This window comes from Battus philenor, unplaced genomic scaffold, assembly GCF_028537555.1.
Source record: "Battus philenor isolate CCGP_79_NKW_IND1 unplaced genomic scaffold, ilBatPhil1.0.hap1 SCAF_12, whole genome shotgun sequence".
Taxonomy (NCBI): domain Eukaryota; kingdom Metazoa; phylum Arthropoda; class Insecta; order Lepidoptera; family Papilionidae; genus Battus; species Battus philenor.
The window spans coordinates 7,773,905-7,792,651 of record NW_027181674.1 but is presented as its reverse complement, the minus strand read 5'-3'; the positions used below and the strand labels follow the sequence as shown (position 1 = coordinate 7,792,651).

Here is an 18,747-nt window from a genome sequence, read left to right as displayed (position 1 = left end):
ATAACTTTTATTGGTTAAGATGTTTTATGGATACCTCATCTTTCTGCAATGCGAACTGTGTTGGCAAACGGCCCGATACTTGAATTTTCACCAATGTTCATTTTTTTGTATAAATTTTTATAGCCTTTTGACTTTGCTTTTTAAAGTATTAAAAACATTTATTATTGACATTAAAATGGAAATTGTTTAAGGCGACATGTTCACGCGTAACGTGTACGTCTGACCGGAGCAACTGTTTGCATTTATTAATAAAAATTATGATTTAAATAAACTCCATTTTAGCAGTGCTAGCCCAGCAGTATAGGACCGAGACTTGCGATCGCAGGTCGTGATTTCAATTCCTGGAATACCATCTTATATAATTCACACTCGGTGTATTAATTATATAAGGTTGCCTTTGCTCACAAACAAGTTTAAATAGGATGGGGAATAGCGTGCTCTGCGTACCATAATACTGTGCTGCGATCGCCAACCTATCTGCTAAGTGTGGCGATTATGTTATATTCTCCGTTGATATCTTTAAGGGAGGCCTATACCTTGCAGTGGGCATCTATGAGCTGAAACGATAAAACTCCATTTGCATAAAACATGGCCACTATGATATTTCCTATATAAATTCATTTTCCATTTAATCAACATTGTAAAAAGTTATATTTTATTGATAGCAGAAAACCCATTATGGGTTTTGTAAAGTTTCAGTAAAGTTGATATTGAATAAAAAAACTTAAAATAAAATAAAATTGAACAATGCGAATGAGTGAAAGAGGGCAAGCTTTCGTTTGAAGTGGAAATAGTAGTCATGAATGGATGCATATAACTTATTAGTAATATTATTGACCAAGCAAGACTTAAATACATATTGCTTAGCAATTATTTTTAAAAGATTAACATATTTAATGAGCGCAATTTCCTTTCTTTTAAATATGCTATAAGGAATTATATATGCTCTACATTATGTCGTTCATATAAGGCTACTATCATTAATAATAATTACTACTAGGGTGTAGTATATCACGAACAATAACGTCTGAGTGGCCCGGCCTATTTACCTCCCGAATATAAAGCTCTTATTTCGTGTGAAATTATTATACTCCCGGTGTTTTGTATATATTTTTTATAATATTTCTATTTAACAAATGTTAAATATATTAAGTAGTCCCGAGTATTGTATATATTTACTATGATCATAGATTTGTGATTTAAGGAGAAATTAATGTTTTTGTATCTCTGTGTAAGTGTATCTTTCAATACAGAACATACAATAATTAAATTGTTTTAATTACAATTTATTTGGTAAAATGTTACGTAATTCTGGAAACATAGAAATTAAATAATAATGATAACTGAATACAATGAGAACTGTTACTTCTCCTCTAATTTTGCTTTGTAACGCAATGCATGTCTTATTTTATTAAAAAATATATTTATTATAAAAAGTTAGCAGCAGTTTTATTAAACAAGTACTATTCTACTATAATGTATGCGTTTAGGTGTAATTGTGTTTACATACATGTACTCTGTGGAACAAACTTTTGAGATTTGCTTTTAGTTTTTTTTTAATGATATAGTTATCATACAGTGTAAGAAAATTAAAATAAAATTTAGAGAAGTTACACCAAAAATATTACCAGCAAATAAATAAAAACAGTATTCTACGTAGCTACTCCCTATCTGAAGATCAGAATGTTATTTTACTTTTATGTCTATCACCAATCGTTATATTAAACAATGAAAATGTACCACCTTTACTGTTTGATACTCAGCTGGTTTAAGCTGGTAACCTAAATACAAAGGAAAATATAGTCATTTATTAAGCATCTATCTGGTCTCGAGTCAACCAAAAATTAAAGACTTAAACTTTTTTTTTTGTAAAATATATTATTGTTCAAACCTTTATTCTAGCGTTTGGAGGTTCGCACAATAAAATTGTATTCCTTCATCGAAATAGTTCAAAATAAAACATTTAGATTTATTATAGCAGATTTTTGAATAGCAATAGGCTTCGTATGTGGAATACGTCCTCTAATGACCACTCCTAGTTTTGCCTGAAATTAAATTACGCCGTGACAGCGAAGAGGCTTTTTGTCGATGGGTTATTGATATAATATCGATGTGGGAGCGTTAATATCGTCGCTTTCAATAACGAGCTTACTATACATGTAGGCGCGATGTCTAAAGCTTATTATATTATATGTCGATCTCGGCTGATGTCTAATAATTAACTATCAGAAAGACAAAGTTTTCGACAAAGTTAATATTTGATTCGACGTTAGTCTGCAATTCAACAAGCTAAACTGTATTAAAATATTATTGTGTTATAAACTCCCCTATACCTGATGATTGTTGTTTTTGTATGCGGTATTGACTGACTTGTATTGACAAATGTTATAATTAATATATTAAATTACTTGTATTATTAGTTACAATAAATTTATTTCATATGATTTTCATATTATTTGTCGTCTCAATCGCTAATCGCTAATCAATTATGTTTTTAAAATCAATAACTATTTTTTTGTCAACGATAGTTGGCTCTTATTTTTTTTAAAGTTAATTTATTAATAATTTGAAGGTAAAGTAATCAATGCGAACTCTAGACAACTTATATTATTAAATTCAAGTTATAATAAGTATGAGTATAAAAACTGTTTTCAGCTAGCAAGTATCAGGTAAACAAAGTACAATCAGTTAATGGACGTTCAAAATCTTATCGCATGCTACAACTGTCTAGAGCTTCAATATTAAACTTTATTTTTATCCAGGTTAAAGTGAAAAATGAAAGGAAACTTAGATTTATTATTCAAGGAAAGTTACAAAATAGAATAAAATATGTACATGCTGACAATAAACTCGTTCTAGAAAACATGTCTAGTGTGAAATCGCTCCAACTAGGAATTCAGCTCAACCCGATTTTCTGCCGGCTTACAGTAAATAAGAAAATTCATCCGAATTGTGCCGTTAAACGTAATCGAGCGTTGTGGAAAGTATTAAAGAAGCAGACGCCATATTGCATAAGTTTAGATATTACAATGAAAACTTTGGATGTAGCACCAAGTGTGCACGATTCCTCTTTGGCAAAATACATTCAAGTCATCAAGTGAAGTACTAGAATATGAAATGTGTGCTCGGACGTAAAAATAAATGGTTGCAAATTATTTTGAAATTCAAAAATTTTAGTTACTACCCTTTAGAAATCAGCGCAGTTTTGTTACATGTATAGACAATATATTATAGCTCCGATATAAATATTGATATGCTTATATCTGCCTAATTCTCATCATTAAATTGCCGTTTAAATATTATCATAAATAAGGACTGATTAAAGTAGTTTTACAAGTGATTTAATAAAAAATATTATTTCTCTGGCAATTAATGACTATTATAACATAAAATTAAATCAAGAGATATTTTAAAGTTTTGCTGAAGGGCTGAGATAAAATTAGAAATAGTTGAGAAATATCTAACCCGTAAATTAATATTTAAATATAATTAATGACAAGTTGTAAATGCTAAAATAGATCTGTGTACAAGAAAAAATTAAAGTGAAAGTGTAAAGTTTTTAAGCATTGAGTGTTTGTGTTAATTAGCTTCGACATGTCAACGATAAGGAACCATATAACTTTATAGCATATTTTGTTTGTCGAAACACATCTTCTGAATCATTGTTCTTTTATCGATGTTTTGCTGGGAAATTGTAACAGTGTGCATTTGTTTCGGTACATTTATCCTGGGAAGCTCCCTTGCTACATTTCATTAGCTCTATCGTCTCTTTTTTCCCCTTCTTGTAAAGTTTCGCTTTGTTTATGATATCCGTGAACTCTAATTAATTTCCTTTTGGAAAAAGAATGAATAGAACGTGTAAATCTTTATTAGATACACGATTATTACAAAAGATTAAAATTAAACGGTGTTGGTGTATTAATCAGACGCCCTCAAGATGCCAATTAATCAAGTTTAAAGCATCTGGTTGACAATGAGCTGTCAGCCTAAGTAGTGTTTAGTTTACGTCGCACTGTAAACAGTCATTTGTGGATAGCTTGTCTTGTTTGAATGCCTCTATTGTTTACTGTTTACTTGCTTTCTACAAGATATCAACACAATTTATTTGTGCGTATATCACTGATTGGGTGAGACTTAATTATTATTATTTATTACAAGTGTGTTAAGTTATCACCTGAAATAATTGTATTGATATTACTCGCATTCGTTATTTACATTATATTGTTAAATATTTTAGAATGCTGAATAAACTTTATTTAACATGTGTGCGGTACATGCTTAATTACTCAGAAACTTAAAACGTAACTTATTATAAATGTAGCAAAAGTGGAAAACCGTTAACGTAGAAAATGAAATGTATTCGGTCTACCGAATCAGCAATGGCATTAACCCTCGTAGTGTGGCAATCAGGGAGTAAGTGGGAATTTCCGCGTCGTTTGATACAGCTCCCAGCTAAATGTTAAGAGCTCGCCAGTCGAAGTACCGGTCCCTCTGAGGGAGACACACAAACGAAAAACCGTCGCGAGGTGCTCTTGTGTGTTAATTTAATCATAGTTATGAGTACGAACACGGCTAACGCGTGAATGTTATTACTTCATGAGCACCGGTTGGATTTTATAATTGCTTTTAATTTCAGAAACGTTATTTAAGAGAATTGGTTGTAAGTAAAATATTTACTTATTAATGTATTACTTAGCGTATTTAGTAGCCAACTTTAAAAGTTTACTGAAGTGTTACGGAGGTGTTTTATTGAAGTGGAAGTGTGTTTACTGAAGTTTACTTAAATGTTACGGAAGGGTATAAATGATTTAGCCAACTACTAACTATTCCAACTATAATTTTTTTCTGACCAGGTAAAGATCGTCGGAAGATGCTGGCCAGCTGGTCGGGTTCTTACCGGTCCTATTGTAAATCTATGAGAGAGGCCTATGAATTGCATTGGATGTCTTACGACTGAAATAAGGATGATGATGCATAAAATTCTTAAAAACAATTAAAATTCATTTATTAATTCAATTTTTAAAGAATATACAACAAGTAGAAAAAAAGTGTAAATATCTGTAAAAAGTTTTAGCATTAAAATGATGTTAATTTTCAATTTATAATTAGTAACGATGATAATAAAAAAATAATCTGAGTTAAAATAGTTTCTCCAACCTTTATACTTTACCCTTTACCTAAATTTGTATTTTAATTAAACAAAAAAGCTTATTCCTTTCTATTCAAAGATTTGAAACAACATTATAATTATTAATAAAAATCTATTAATACTAATTGCATTACTCCAACAAGCAAATGAGTGATATAATCGATGAGAATTGGGCCAGTGGTAGAATACTTTTACATGGGTCTTTAGAATATAAGCGGTGCATAATTGTGACTAAGTACTACAGTACGGGAACGCAGGTGTTATTGTATTACTATGAAATTATTTGAAATATGTCTTCGCCTGTTTCATTGGCAGCTTTACCGAGGTACTTCCTTTGTAATAACCTAGAACGTCTTTACAGTAACAAAGTTAGTAGACGTTCTTGGGAGCTCAAGCCGAATTGTTACATTATTTATTGCATCGTATTAGGAAAGCGTCAAGGGTTTAATTCATCTAGGCTCCTTCATAGGGCAATAGGGCGCTAGTGCTCACGAAAGGGAACCTCGACTATGGGGTGTTTTTAAACACGTATTTCCTCTCCGTTTAAGCTGTCATATAAGACCATTTACGGTTTACAGTACTGTAGGAGATCTCTTACTACCAAAGCACCACTTGTAAATCTTCTGTAGCATTACATTGTTATAAAGACGTACCACTCACCGTTATAAGTGTATTGTTAGTCGTATTTTTGAAAATTCACAATTTTGTTTACCTTTAGGAAACCCGAAAATGCATTAATTTAAACCTCTACAGGTGAAAACAAACAGTATTGCATTCGGCACATTTCTGTAGAGATGTATTCGATTAACGTTGGGGAATTGGCTATTCGGTTTTTATAGTTTTTTCAGTTACAGATCTCGTAGAGCTGATCCATTTGTTAATGTAAAATTACACAAGGATTACAAAAAGTAATTTTATATAATCGATATTATTCTTCATTAATGTTACTTGGTATCGAGGTATTTGTGGCATTTATTTGAAAAATTGTAAAAAGAGCTTTTCATGCTTTCTAGTTCAATAACATATTTTATATAACCTTAATTTCTCATAAAAAAGATTGATGTTACTTTTCGTATCTATTCTATTCTCACATTGGCATGCAAAGGCAAACGTAGCTTCTTATCGCCGGAACAAAGTCACCGCGCAACAAGTGACGTTATATCCTTCTTAGAAAAAGCCATCTGAGACAAAAGCTTCTTTCATTTCAAAGCTTAATCATAAATTTAATTGATAGTTTATCTCAAGGATGTTAAATCTTTTAATTTTAGTCATTATTTTAGTTATTTGTTACGTATTTTGATAGTAATTTATTTTTTCGTCACAAACATTTCGTATGAGTTTATTTACTTTCCGCCACTTTTAAAAGAGAAGTAGTCAGGTTTGCGCTTGCGCCAACTGAGAGAGAGAAGGTGAAAGCAAGATGGGTGATATCCTTTCTCTTTCTGACCAATCGATTAGTCGCATAACGATAGCGGCTTCTTAAATGCAGATGTGTCGTGAACACTAACGTCAGTCGGTAACCAGCAGGCCTTTAGAGTAGCGGAATATGTTTTCAGGCCGAATCAACACATTTACGTTTTCTTTGTGGTGAATACACGGAACATAAATATTGGTCATCGATGAATGTGATTCGCTATAAATATTGTGAAAATAAATATAGAATGTATTAGAAAATAATGTTGACAATAACAATGAAGTTTTAATTAATAAAATTCCAGTGATTTTCTTTAAAAGGTTCGTTATGTGCGGAACAAAAAAATAAATAAATGTAGGGAGAGATACACGGAGTGTAATGTATGAGGTAGGTACAAAAGTCATTAAACAAATAAAAGAAAAATGTTCTTTAATATAATTTTTAATAGTGTAAGTTTTTTTTATAAAGTAATCTGCAGCTAGATAAATTTTTGTGTTCTTTTAGAAGTCTATACTATTTTATTCAATAATTTAAACATTGTCGTAATACATTCTTTAATTTTAACTAATGACTTATTTTGTTATATATTTCTAGAACTTGAGACGTTTAGACAAATATACCTATATATTAAACAAGGAAAATGAATAAAATAATTAATGAATTAAGCTTAAATAATGTATAAGTACAATGTACGTGTAATTTAATTAGTTATTTTTTTATTGTACACAAGGAAATCTAATATTTACTTTGTTTTGCGTGATAACAGTTTTTATTCAAGCGCGAGCCTTCGGAATTCAAATAAAACGCCTTTTTATAAAAGATAATTTTAGTAGCTAAGCAACAAATAATGTGACAAAAATGAATGAAGTGAATGAAAGAAGATTTTTAAATGCTTTTATGAATAGAAAAAAATGTGACCATTTTAAACAAACATCAACTTAATTTTGTTTTACCTTAATATCAAATGAAAAGCGCAAACGTTTTCCGGTAGTGAAAATGTCAAAGTAAAAGTTACAAATTACTCATTTTCCATATTTGGGCCTTCATAAAATTTTCGAGCACAGTTGACACCCTATCTACCATCTCATAGCCTTTTTACGGCTCACATGATATTGAACATTTTATTTAACGATCGGCACGTGGAGTCGCGTGTGGATAGATAGCATACTAATGACATTGCCAATATTTCCATTGGTACCAATGACTATGTTCGATTCAAATTTATGTTTTAAAGAATCCATGTTGTATTCATAATAATTAACTTGTGGCTTCCTGCATTAATTTTGGTTTCTAATAATTTATTTCAGAACAACATAAAATCCAGTTTTGTATGTTGTAAAGCAATCTCCACTCTATCTAGAGTAATGTATCACAACATTGAACTCGAAGCGAAATATACGACAAGCGGGATTTATTACATTCTTGTTCGACTTGCGGTTGCACTGAAGGAAATACTTAGACGTACTCATTCTTAAGAAATGAAAATGATATTAGCACCAATATTAAGATTCCTAGAAACCATAAACATTGCAAAGCACTCATTTGTATCAGACCTAGGTACATTAGCATTAAACAAATAAATTAGATTGTTTTTACAATACATAAACAGTTAAGATGAATGAATTTGTTGTCTCATTACGATTTTTTTTAATGCCAGCCATTATAAAAGTTTAGATATATTCTTGAGGTTCTCAAATTATTTGTTTTGGTACATGTATTGATTTTCCTGTACTAAATAGTTGTACAAAAATCCACCCATGAGAAATAGTAGAGTCAAATACATACCAATATTATTCTTTTGGCTTTTGTTCATGACATTCATTGATGTTTTGTTCACGCGTGTGCACGAGTGTGTACCTTTTTCAAATGATAATTTACGAATCGGTGCTATGTCTTTATTGTTTTTACTTCCATCTATATTAACGTCGATTGAGATTCTTGAGGTAATTCTTAATAAATTCCGCGCTCTCGCGAAAGTAACGAGCCACGAAAAGAAATTTATAGGCTGAGTAATAGCAGTTACCTTAGGAACGCGTGTTAATCTTCTGTGAAACATTTGTTTAGTTCGAGTCATATTTGTAATCTTGCGGTACTATCACCGTGTTTATCAGATGAACATGATTTACTTGTATTAATTAAAAAAAAAACACTTACCATTTCTCAGTAGAACCCTTAAAAAATAAGAAAATAATCATTTTTATTTAAAAACCCCTATTGTATTTTTTCTATCATGTACTAAAACACGTTTTTACTATAAACGCTCTATGAAAATAAAGTCGAACCGGTGCTTTGTTAACTAAAATCAAAAGTACAAAACAGAAGAATCTCAATGAATTTCTGTTAATCTACGGTTCACGTATGCAAAGTTGAGTTTGAAGATAATACTTCTGTGCTCATATTGCACTCCACTATTATGTACCTGCATTCTATTCTTTGTTTATTCTCGCTTCGCGTTTGTGCTTTGTTGTGTTTGCTCTGAATGGCTTGCTAATCCTGCTACAACAAATAAAATAATATTAACAGTCTGCAGGGACCCTTACTATAGTTAATTTTTAATGGGTAGTTATCCGAATTTTTAAAACAATTGTTCTTACTATAGGCCCCTTACTTTATTTATTGTCACTGAAACCATTGATATTTAGGGTGTTCTATAAATCAATTGATATGAAATAAGCTATTTATTCCCTCTTTTAAAACTTATTACTTTTTATGTACATATCACCGCATCCCATTGCCCTTTTTCGGAATATATGGAAGAGGTCTTTGTGTTTAATGTATTTGGGAGGAATCGAATTTAAAGTTTTCAAGACACTGTTATGTAAAACTAAATTTAAGTATATGTACTTTTGGGTAACAAGATGACCTATTCTGGTAACCTGTTCCCAGGTTGCTAAAATATTTTTGTTAAACAAGTATAATAATGTTGACGTAAGTGAAAAATGTTTTTACTTTTGTATTTTTATTACATAAGTTATAACAATAAAAGGTGAATAAACAACGGGTTTGATTTTATAAATTAGTTTACGTATGTTCAAAAATTTGTTTTATACTATATTGTCTTATGTGTAAAATTTTAAAGTCAATGGAGTGTTAAATAAAATTATAATTATAGTATTCAGCCGCTACATGTTACTTGATGGCATAAAAATTACTCACCTTTAATGGATTAAAACCGAATTAGGTGAATTCATAATGATGTTTCGGTATAATTTATAAAATGTCAACCTTAAATAATATTTATTGACATTTATTACATACTAATCATAAACAAAATATCTTTAATAATTATTATCATAATTATTTTAGCCGTAAGACCTCCATAGGTCCTTTCTATGGACTTTTAACATGATCTGTTGGAAAAAGTTTGCATACGTTGTGTTTTACAGCGACTTTAACAAAGTGTTCTGTCTAACCAGTAGGTGGATGCCCTACGCTCTGTCATTTCAACTAGTTAATCCACTGGGATATTTCGCTTACATTCATTCCTCTACGGATCTCATCTCATCTCTGATCTAGTAATAAAAATCTGAACTTAACCCTTTTCTTGCCTCGTTGAACGGAAATGAGGTTTCCAGCAAAGCTCAAAGTGAGAGACTTTGTGCCAACGTCGTAATTAAAACTGATAACACATTGCCGGTAACCTTTCGTCATATGGCGTTGTGGGAATCCCTATCCGATGAAACAGTGGTATGTAGCGGTCTGAAACCAGGCACACTTGGGAGCCTTCGAACTTCTTTACGTTAAAAGAAGTCTTCGGCTAGGTGCTTTCAGCGCCCTGACGTTTCAAATCCACTTAATCAACAAATGCCGTTTTAGCAACAATGAAAGTCCGGTCCAAAAAAAGCCCTAAGGAATATTGGACGAGAAGATGTAGTTCTTTTTCCAATATACTGTAGGTAAATTAGATCGGGTAAGAGTCAAATATATAATCAAGATAATTTAAAAGTACATGCCAATATAATAGTTACTAAAAATAAATTAGATGTGATATATAAATTGTTATAATATATTTATTTGCTAACAAGAAATTAGAACGAGGGCAAAACTGTAAGTGTATATATACTGAGGAAATAGTGGAGAAGAGAGAGAGGTGATGTAAAGAAGGAGAAAAAATGATAAAAGAACGGAAGAAATTGAGATAGAAGTCGAGAAGATCCGAAATTAATTTAATGTATGAAAGAGGTAAAATAAGTAATAAACACTAAACTGTTAATAAAGACCTCGTTCCTCTCATGATAAGGACGAAACAAGAAGTCCCCAAAAACGGAAGTTATTAAAAAATGTATTGGTAAATAAATATAAAAGCTTTTCATTGTAGCAAATATATTCGAATGGATTTCACTTTATAATAGCGGTAATAGCGTTATCAGGTCTTATTTGAAACATTATTGGATATTACTATCATGAGCGTAGTTATTGTAAATTACCACAGGTTTTGTGTTAATATTGAAATGTATGTAATGTTACAATTACTTTATTTTGTTTCAGAGGCGGCGGTAAAGCAACGCTGATGTCCTTACTAGAACAAACACAATGGATCAGTGGATGACGGTGGCTAGTGCATTACTAGCGTTTCTGTTATATTACAATACGCTTAATGCAGGATTTGTTTATGATGACAGGTAATTAAATATATTCGTTACTATATTTTTAAATAAAAAAATGTACAATCAATGATTATTTCTCTAATGATTGCAATTGTTATATAGTAGAATATATTTACGCAAAAGAAAGAGCTTCAAATGTATGTATTTAAACATAATATTTATAAACCATCTGTAAAATAGAAAAAGTTTCGACAGGACCACCGTCCGTTCGCGTGAATTTGTTTTTACCGAAGTATCGACGAGTAACGAGAGAGTCTGAGTGATTAATCATCATTCACTTTCATATTTATATGTACTTCAGAAATTTTAAAAATAGATATTTACTCTTATTTAAGCTAGGTCTTCAATAGAGACGCTCGCTTGTTTTTGTATTATTATGATTATGAGCCTTATCGACAAAGGATTTGAAATTTTTATGCTTCGTGACATGTGGCCACGTGACATAAAGTTATTTTTTGTAACGGTGTAGATAAAATATAAAAAACACACATGAAAGTGTGTTATAAATATAAAGTTGAAGTCAAAAAAAGACTCAAAATATCAAAGGTCAACGATAATCTTCGGCCTATTCAAAAAACTAGTTGCCCAAAAACATGTGAAAATGAGTACATTATTAAAGAATAAGTTATGTGTAAATACGTCTTAAAATATTATTTACAGCTGTAAAATAAGTTTTTACAATTTTACAGCTTACATTTTAAAATATTAATAACCCAAAAAAGGAAGAAATTATGTTACAGCTTTTATCAGTGTTATTAAAGAGTTAAACAGCCCAAAATAGCGGACTAACTGACGTCCTGGGGTAATTTTATGTTAAAAAAATATCCGAAAGTTACAAGCTCCGAAATTCAGTTTGAAACGAAATTAAGTTTAAAGGAATTAAAACAAAAACACGACCCAATCTCTCGTTGAAAAACCCATTACCAAAAACCCGATGCACTCGTTTAAATCCACAATTATATTAAAACAAAGCGGGTGTCGCCATTATCAACGCATAATCTGATGGGTTTAAATAGATTGACATAACGTATGGACGCGCAACTGAACTGTTCTTGTTAACCAATGTGATTATTAGAATAAATTAGATACACGTGTCTGATTGGGCAGTAACTAAGTTTAAAGTAAAGTTAAAGTAGTTAAAAACGTGTCTGATTTGAATTTATTTATTAAAAGTTGTCTGAACGGTTAAAAAAAAGAGCTGCTTGCTGCTCTTTGATCAAAGACAAGTTGATCATTTACGGCCAATTTTGACATTTCCTTATGTGATTCTTACCAACTGGCAGCAGAGATTCGAATCGGGCAGAATTCGAATTTTGTCCGGCGGTAATTCAAGGAAAAGCTTTAAACGAACGTAGATTGATTCTATTCTACCTTATACACAGAACCACCTTATTGCAAGTTAATCGGGGTTAAGCTACTGCCTTTTGAGCTTAACTGCCCTTTACTCGTAAACTTTTTTGGATGTTCTTGGTTCACTTTTTATGACCCTTCATGACATAAAATTTCTTTAGTTTTGTTATAACTTACCAAACAAAACCAGCTGATGGTTAACAGCTAACTTTTCAGTTAAGTCAAGTCTTTTGGACTGAGAGTGAGTTGTTGAATTAATGTGAGGGGTATGCCGTAAAGCAGGAAACGTGCGAGGGTTAAGACTTTTTACGTGGCATTCAGACTTCATAGTCCGCTTCTGAAAAAGCGGGGGATTCTAGACTATAAGTCAATTATATCAATCAATATAATGTTACTAAATGGCGGTGCGTTCACCACCTCTCGTTAGTAAAAATGGTTTGATTTATGATAAGAATCGCAAAAAATAAAAGTTAGGGCTTATATCTTTTCAATTGCTGAACATATTACGACGGCGACGGTAATGATGAAAGAATGGAAGAACTTTGTTCTAGAGCGCTGCAAACCACTTCAGTGTTTCGTAATTGAGGGCTTACGTGACGACTCTACGCCGCAGCTGGCCCTAACTTTACTTGCAGAGAGTGTTATACGATTCTTAACCTTATCTCAATGTAACTTATTATTAAGATTTGAGCGTTCACTAATTAAATTAAAACAATTTAGTGTATACATATTATACGTACAATACAATAAGTATTGTAGTATATTGTTATATTATTTTTTACTTTATTTGTTAAAAATTGCCAAGAAAATTAACAATATTATGTACAAATACAAATCAATTAAAAAATACAAGAGTTATTTACATATGAATAACGGGCAACCACAACATGAGCTTGGTTACCAAAAAAAAAAAATTTCAAAATGAAAATTGTTCAACGATAAATCTATTTCCTCACATATCCTAATTTAATAAAAATGTAAGTAAGTAATTATCATTCTTTTCTTTTTAATTATTTATTAACTATTTATTTATTATATATTATTATAATGTTCCAAAACTTTTTTAAAGAAACTTAGGGATCATTGCAAAGGTGTCAACTATTTATTTTCACATAAAATCGGTGATAGAAATATAGTTAAAAGGAAAGATTCAAATGTATAGTTAAATGAATTGCAGAAAGAAAATTTGCAGTTTGTGTTAGAAATAAACACCAAATTCTAAAAATTTTACAACAAATATTACAAAATAATTAAGCTTTATACATATAGTAATAACGGTTTAGAAACTACGTATATTTATTCTGCGAAAATTTTATGTTAATAAGTGAAAGGGAAAACGTCTTACAATTTGCAATACAATGGCCGAATTGTAGAGATGATTTTTCCTTCTTCGCATAGTAAGCACGGTTTTGGTTCCATAAAAATATATTATTCAATCGCCTTTTTCACTGGCTCTCCACTCCAAATCTAAGATGAAGGGATAAAATGTATGAGGGATCAATAGATAAAGAGATGAGGTAGGCATTAAATGCGGGGTTTGCGATAACGTAAGGCAATTGAGAGAAAATCTGCAAATTGTTTAATCTTTTTGAATTGTCTTTCTTACCGAAAAATTTTCACCGTTTATTTTTTTTCTGTACCATTCTTATATACTGATATTAAAAGTCCTTAATTTTAATGCAATTATATAGGTAGGATGACTTTACATAGAATTAACTTTAGGATATCGAGTCGCTTATTATATTCATATTCTATAACCTTTATATAATACATGAAATAGAAATTAAAAACACATTAAAGCCGCAATTTTAAAATGATACCAGACTTGATATCTTCTGCTATTAGCGTACTGATTTACAGAAACTCATTTTGAATAGCCAACTACTAGTGTTAATAAAATTAACTAATGTAGGTGAAAAGAGAGAAAAAGTTTATTTGCTTAAAATTGAAATAAAGGAATGTTAGCGCAAACACAAAACATTCAACGCGAAGTTTTTTAATCAACGCTACGGGAAAATATAGGAGGACGTGAGCCGCAGGCGTACTCATTGCTTAAATACTTTCAAACCGAGTGCAACGGATTTTCATAACGGCTGTCACTGCTGTGACATTATAATTTTTGCTGAAAATACGACATGATTGCTTTACTTTAAGAGAGATTAAAATTTCTTTTCAGCCTTTTGTGAGCTTTTTTCTTTCATCTTCTTAATCTACGTACAGATAAAAGGCGAATCGTTGTAAGAAATCGGACATTTGAGTGAATATTTACCTAAAGTTATTTTTTGCTTCCTAATAATAAATACACTAATAAAATAATCTATTTATGGAGTCTGCTTGCGCGCAAACTGTTTTGTTTGGTACAAAAGTGAGTTCTATTTTAATCTAACATTGTAACTTTTTGATTTGATTTTGACTGATTGATTTTGTTATGGGTAACTCCCCATTAAAACGCAAATATGTACTTATAGGATTTTTGAATTTGACTTTGAATTTTTTTAAATAAAATAAGCCTAAGACTGTAATTTTGTTTCACAGACGGGCGATCCTCTCCAATCCGGACGTCATTGGGCACACTCCAATAAAGGCTTTATTTGAAAACGATTTCTGGGGAACACCGCTTACGGACCCTGGTTCACATGGATCATACAGACCTTTGTGTGTAGCCTCGTATCGTCTGAATTATGCTTTAAGCGGATTCAAGCCATGGAGTTATCACTTTCTCAACATATTGTTTCACTCAATTGCTACAGCGTTGGTAGTTACAACGGCACGGCGATTATTGCCAGGCTATTGCACGCGGGTGGGTAGCGCAGTAGCCGGGTTAAGTTTTGCAGCTCACCCAATCCACACGGAAGCCGTGGCCGGAGTAGTTGGACGGGCAGATTTGGCAGCGTGTAACTTTTTCCTTCTGAGTTTTTTACTCTATTGCGAACATTCGAGAATCCGCAACGAGAACCAAAAGAAACAGTGCCGGCATATCGCGAAAGATCAATTAACTAGTCAGCATTTGTCAATTACGGTTCATGTTTTAAGATTCAGCTGCTATGGATTTTTAGGACAAATCGTAATGAACTTTCGAAAGTTTCTAAAATCTAGTAAAATTGGAACACTAGTGCTCAAAACGTGTGAGGTTGATTCGGGAACGCTGAAATTAAAACAGTGTCAGTGTAACAGTAGTGTAAGTGCATATTCGTGTGAACTGTTGCAGTGGTTCACGTTAGCGGGAACACTTTTGTTTGCTACGGCTGCCACCCTTTGTAAGGAACCGGGAATAATGGTTCTACCGCTGTGTATTCTCTATGACCTTTTGAGAGATACGCGTAACGATGAGTCGTCATTAAAGGTAAGTAATATTTAAGATAACTGTTTATTTTTAGTAACTATCATTAACTTGTTTTAAAAGTACTTTTAGTTTAATTAATTATTAAAATTAATCAGAAAAAAAATATTATGTATATTATGGAATAACGTGTAATAACATCTTAGTTACTTTGCAACAACATGAAATAAATATAAAAAACTTTTTGTGCGTTAAATATTTAACTAGTTTTTATATTTGAAGTACTATATTATTTAATAAAATAAAACATTGGTAACAAAGTTTAATGTAAAACCAGAAACTATTAAAAATTATACATTTTTTTAGTAATAAATAGCATTTGGAGCCTTTAGTTTAATTTTATAAACGAGGAAGAGGAGCGGAAACAAGGTGTTGTATAAAATTTTGTGTAAAAATATGATACTGTTTCGTGCAAGGCACCCAATTTTACATAATACCTGGCAAAGGTTTGGCCTTCGTGGTTCATGATACAACTTATTTGGTTATGACGTAAATAAATTATAGAATATAATATATTTTGAAGAATATAAATGATCTACAATGACTGAACAATAATATTCAGTTACGAATTTTATCACCGAAATTAATATTAAGTCATAAATGTTTATTAATAAATCATTTGAAAGTAGTTACAGTGGTAGCCCAGTAGTTGAGGATTGAGATTTACGATAGTGTTCGATTCCCAAGATACAATCTAATATTAATATATAATATAATTATATATATGATAGCCAATGCACAAATAAGTCTCAAAGGATGGGCAGCAGCGTTCTTTGCGTACTATAATACCACATTGCGATTGCCAACCCGCCTGCCAAACGTGGCGATTATGATATATCCTCCCTGAGGCAATCCCTTGCATTAGGCGTCATTGAACTGAATCGACAAGCTACATAGCGAACAGGAAAAACGTCCACCCAAAAGGCGCTGGATACAGGCTTCTTCCCACTGGTCCTATAGGAAATCTATGGGGCAGACCCATGTCCATCTGTGAGCGTTTACGGTTGTATTACAGTTTAATATCAATACGATTAATAAGTGCAACGCAATGTAATAACAGTTGTGTAATTCGTTTTATAATAATGGGTCTATTTTGTTAAAGTTCTTAGAGCTCTTTTACGAAAATATCACCGCATCGCTCGTAACTGTCGCCAATTACCTTTAGCCAGTTTAACTAGGTTAGAAAATTGTACTTTCTAAAAGGAATAGGCATGTTTTTTGCAGAATTTTGTACAAAAATATTGTACGTGGCACTATTGCACAAAAAAGAAAATAGAAAAGTACGAAAATAAAAGAATAAAACTAAAGAAATAGCACGAAACTTTATGTATCAACTTATATTTATAATATTTGGGAGTAACAAATTGTTATTAAACATGTTTAAAAATTCTGTGACATTATATTTCATATGGAATGTCTGAACAAATTATACGGTAAAAAAATTTCTCGTTATGATTTATGCACTTGCATATTTATTTTTAAACAACAACTGTATGTGTAGTTTTTGGTGACTCTCCTATAGATTTGCGGTTATCTTGAACTTGTAATTTTTCTTAATATGAAACTATTTGTTTGCTCCGCAAAACTTTAATTGGCAAATAGCGAAAGTTCGGGGAATTAAGGTTCTAATATTTCATTTAAAGTTTGTTTATAAAAAAAAACTGATCAGTTTACTTATTTAATATAAACATCGCTACTGGTTTACTCTTTGTATTTTGACTTTAAAATTTAGTAATAATAATTTAGTTTATTTTTATTAATTTTAATAAGTTGCAAATGGGTGGGTAGGGAGTTTAACTAACAGGAATTCAATGTTACATATAACGACACAATGCTACTAAAAATTTTGAAATTTAAAATCTATCCTGGCATCCCGTAGCATTGGTAACTTTTTGATCGCCCGTGAGATTAACAACCTAGGCTATAAAACATAGGTTTTGTAACTATGTTGTAATCATTACTATCATATTTGTTTTCTATTAAAATAGAAAAACTTTATTAAAGATTTTTTGATGAAATCAGAAATTAGACATAAATTATTATTTATTTTCCATTCATAAAAACGTATACGTATTCAAATTATTGTTGAAACAATTGCATATTTTTATAAGTTTTCGGAGTTAAAATTAATAACTTAAACAAAAATAAACAATAAACAGTGTACTGTGACAAAATTGTTTTAAAAATATATGTAGCGGATGTAAAATAAGCCCGTTGTATACAGGAAGGCTAATGAAATCTAATTTTCACGTGCGGGTAGCCATGACAGAGATATTGCGGGTCCGGCTCAGGCTCATTTGCAACTTGAAAATGAGCTCTCTCGCGCGTATACGGAAATACAGGTGGCAAGAAAGGGATAGGAGATTTAAATAAAATACGTATAAAGAACATGAAGATTTAATTGTATCTAGAAAAAGAAAATTTTACACAGTAACACCTGCATGTTTATTATGAGTTGTGTAGTGAAAAAATAACTTCTGGCTTTGACAAAATTTTTTACACACTTTTTTTTAAAGAGAATTTAAAATCGCGCGATAAAAAACAAAGAACCTGTTTATGGTGAAAATATACGGGTTTTATAATAAAAAGAAAATATGTTTAGTAAAGGAAGTAGATTACTATAAATCGATAACCAGCTACCGGAAATGTTTAAATTCAAATATCAGAAAAAAAAAACTGGTACGGTATAAACACTATTTATATATTTTCTATATAATTTTCTTACCATTTAATCTTACCAACGACCAGTTGGACCATGCTGAAAATATTACTACATTGACATTTTATTACCCCTGCCTTCGGAGTTTATGCCATCTCATGCAATAAAGTGATAAAACAGTTAGCTCACACAACGTTACCAAACTGGATTTGATATATCGACGTGAAC

At 31.2% G+C, this 18,747-nt stretch overlaps 1 protein-coding gene across 1 annotated transcript in view; it reads left to right on the top strand.

Moving 5' to 3' along the window:
* Positions 1–4,611: 4,611 nt before the first annotated feature.
* Positions 4,612–18,747, top strand: part of Tmtc2 (Transmembrane O-mannosyltransferase targeting cadherins 2) — a 48,402-nt gene continuing 34,266 nt past the window's right edge. Inside the window, exons 1-3 of the mRNA XM_068776387.1 lie at positions 4,612–4,660; positions 11,052–11,185; positions 15,056–15,863. Of these exons, the coding sequence (XP_068632488.1) occupies positions 11,097–11,185; positions 15,056–15,863 (897 nt within the window). The 5' untranslated portion in view covers positions 4,612–4,660; positions 11,052–11,096. The remainder of the gene's footprint in view (positions 4,661–11,051; positions 11,186–15,055; positions 15,864–18,747) is intronic.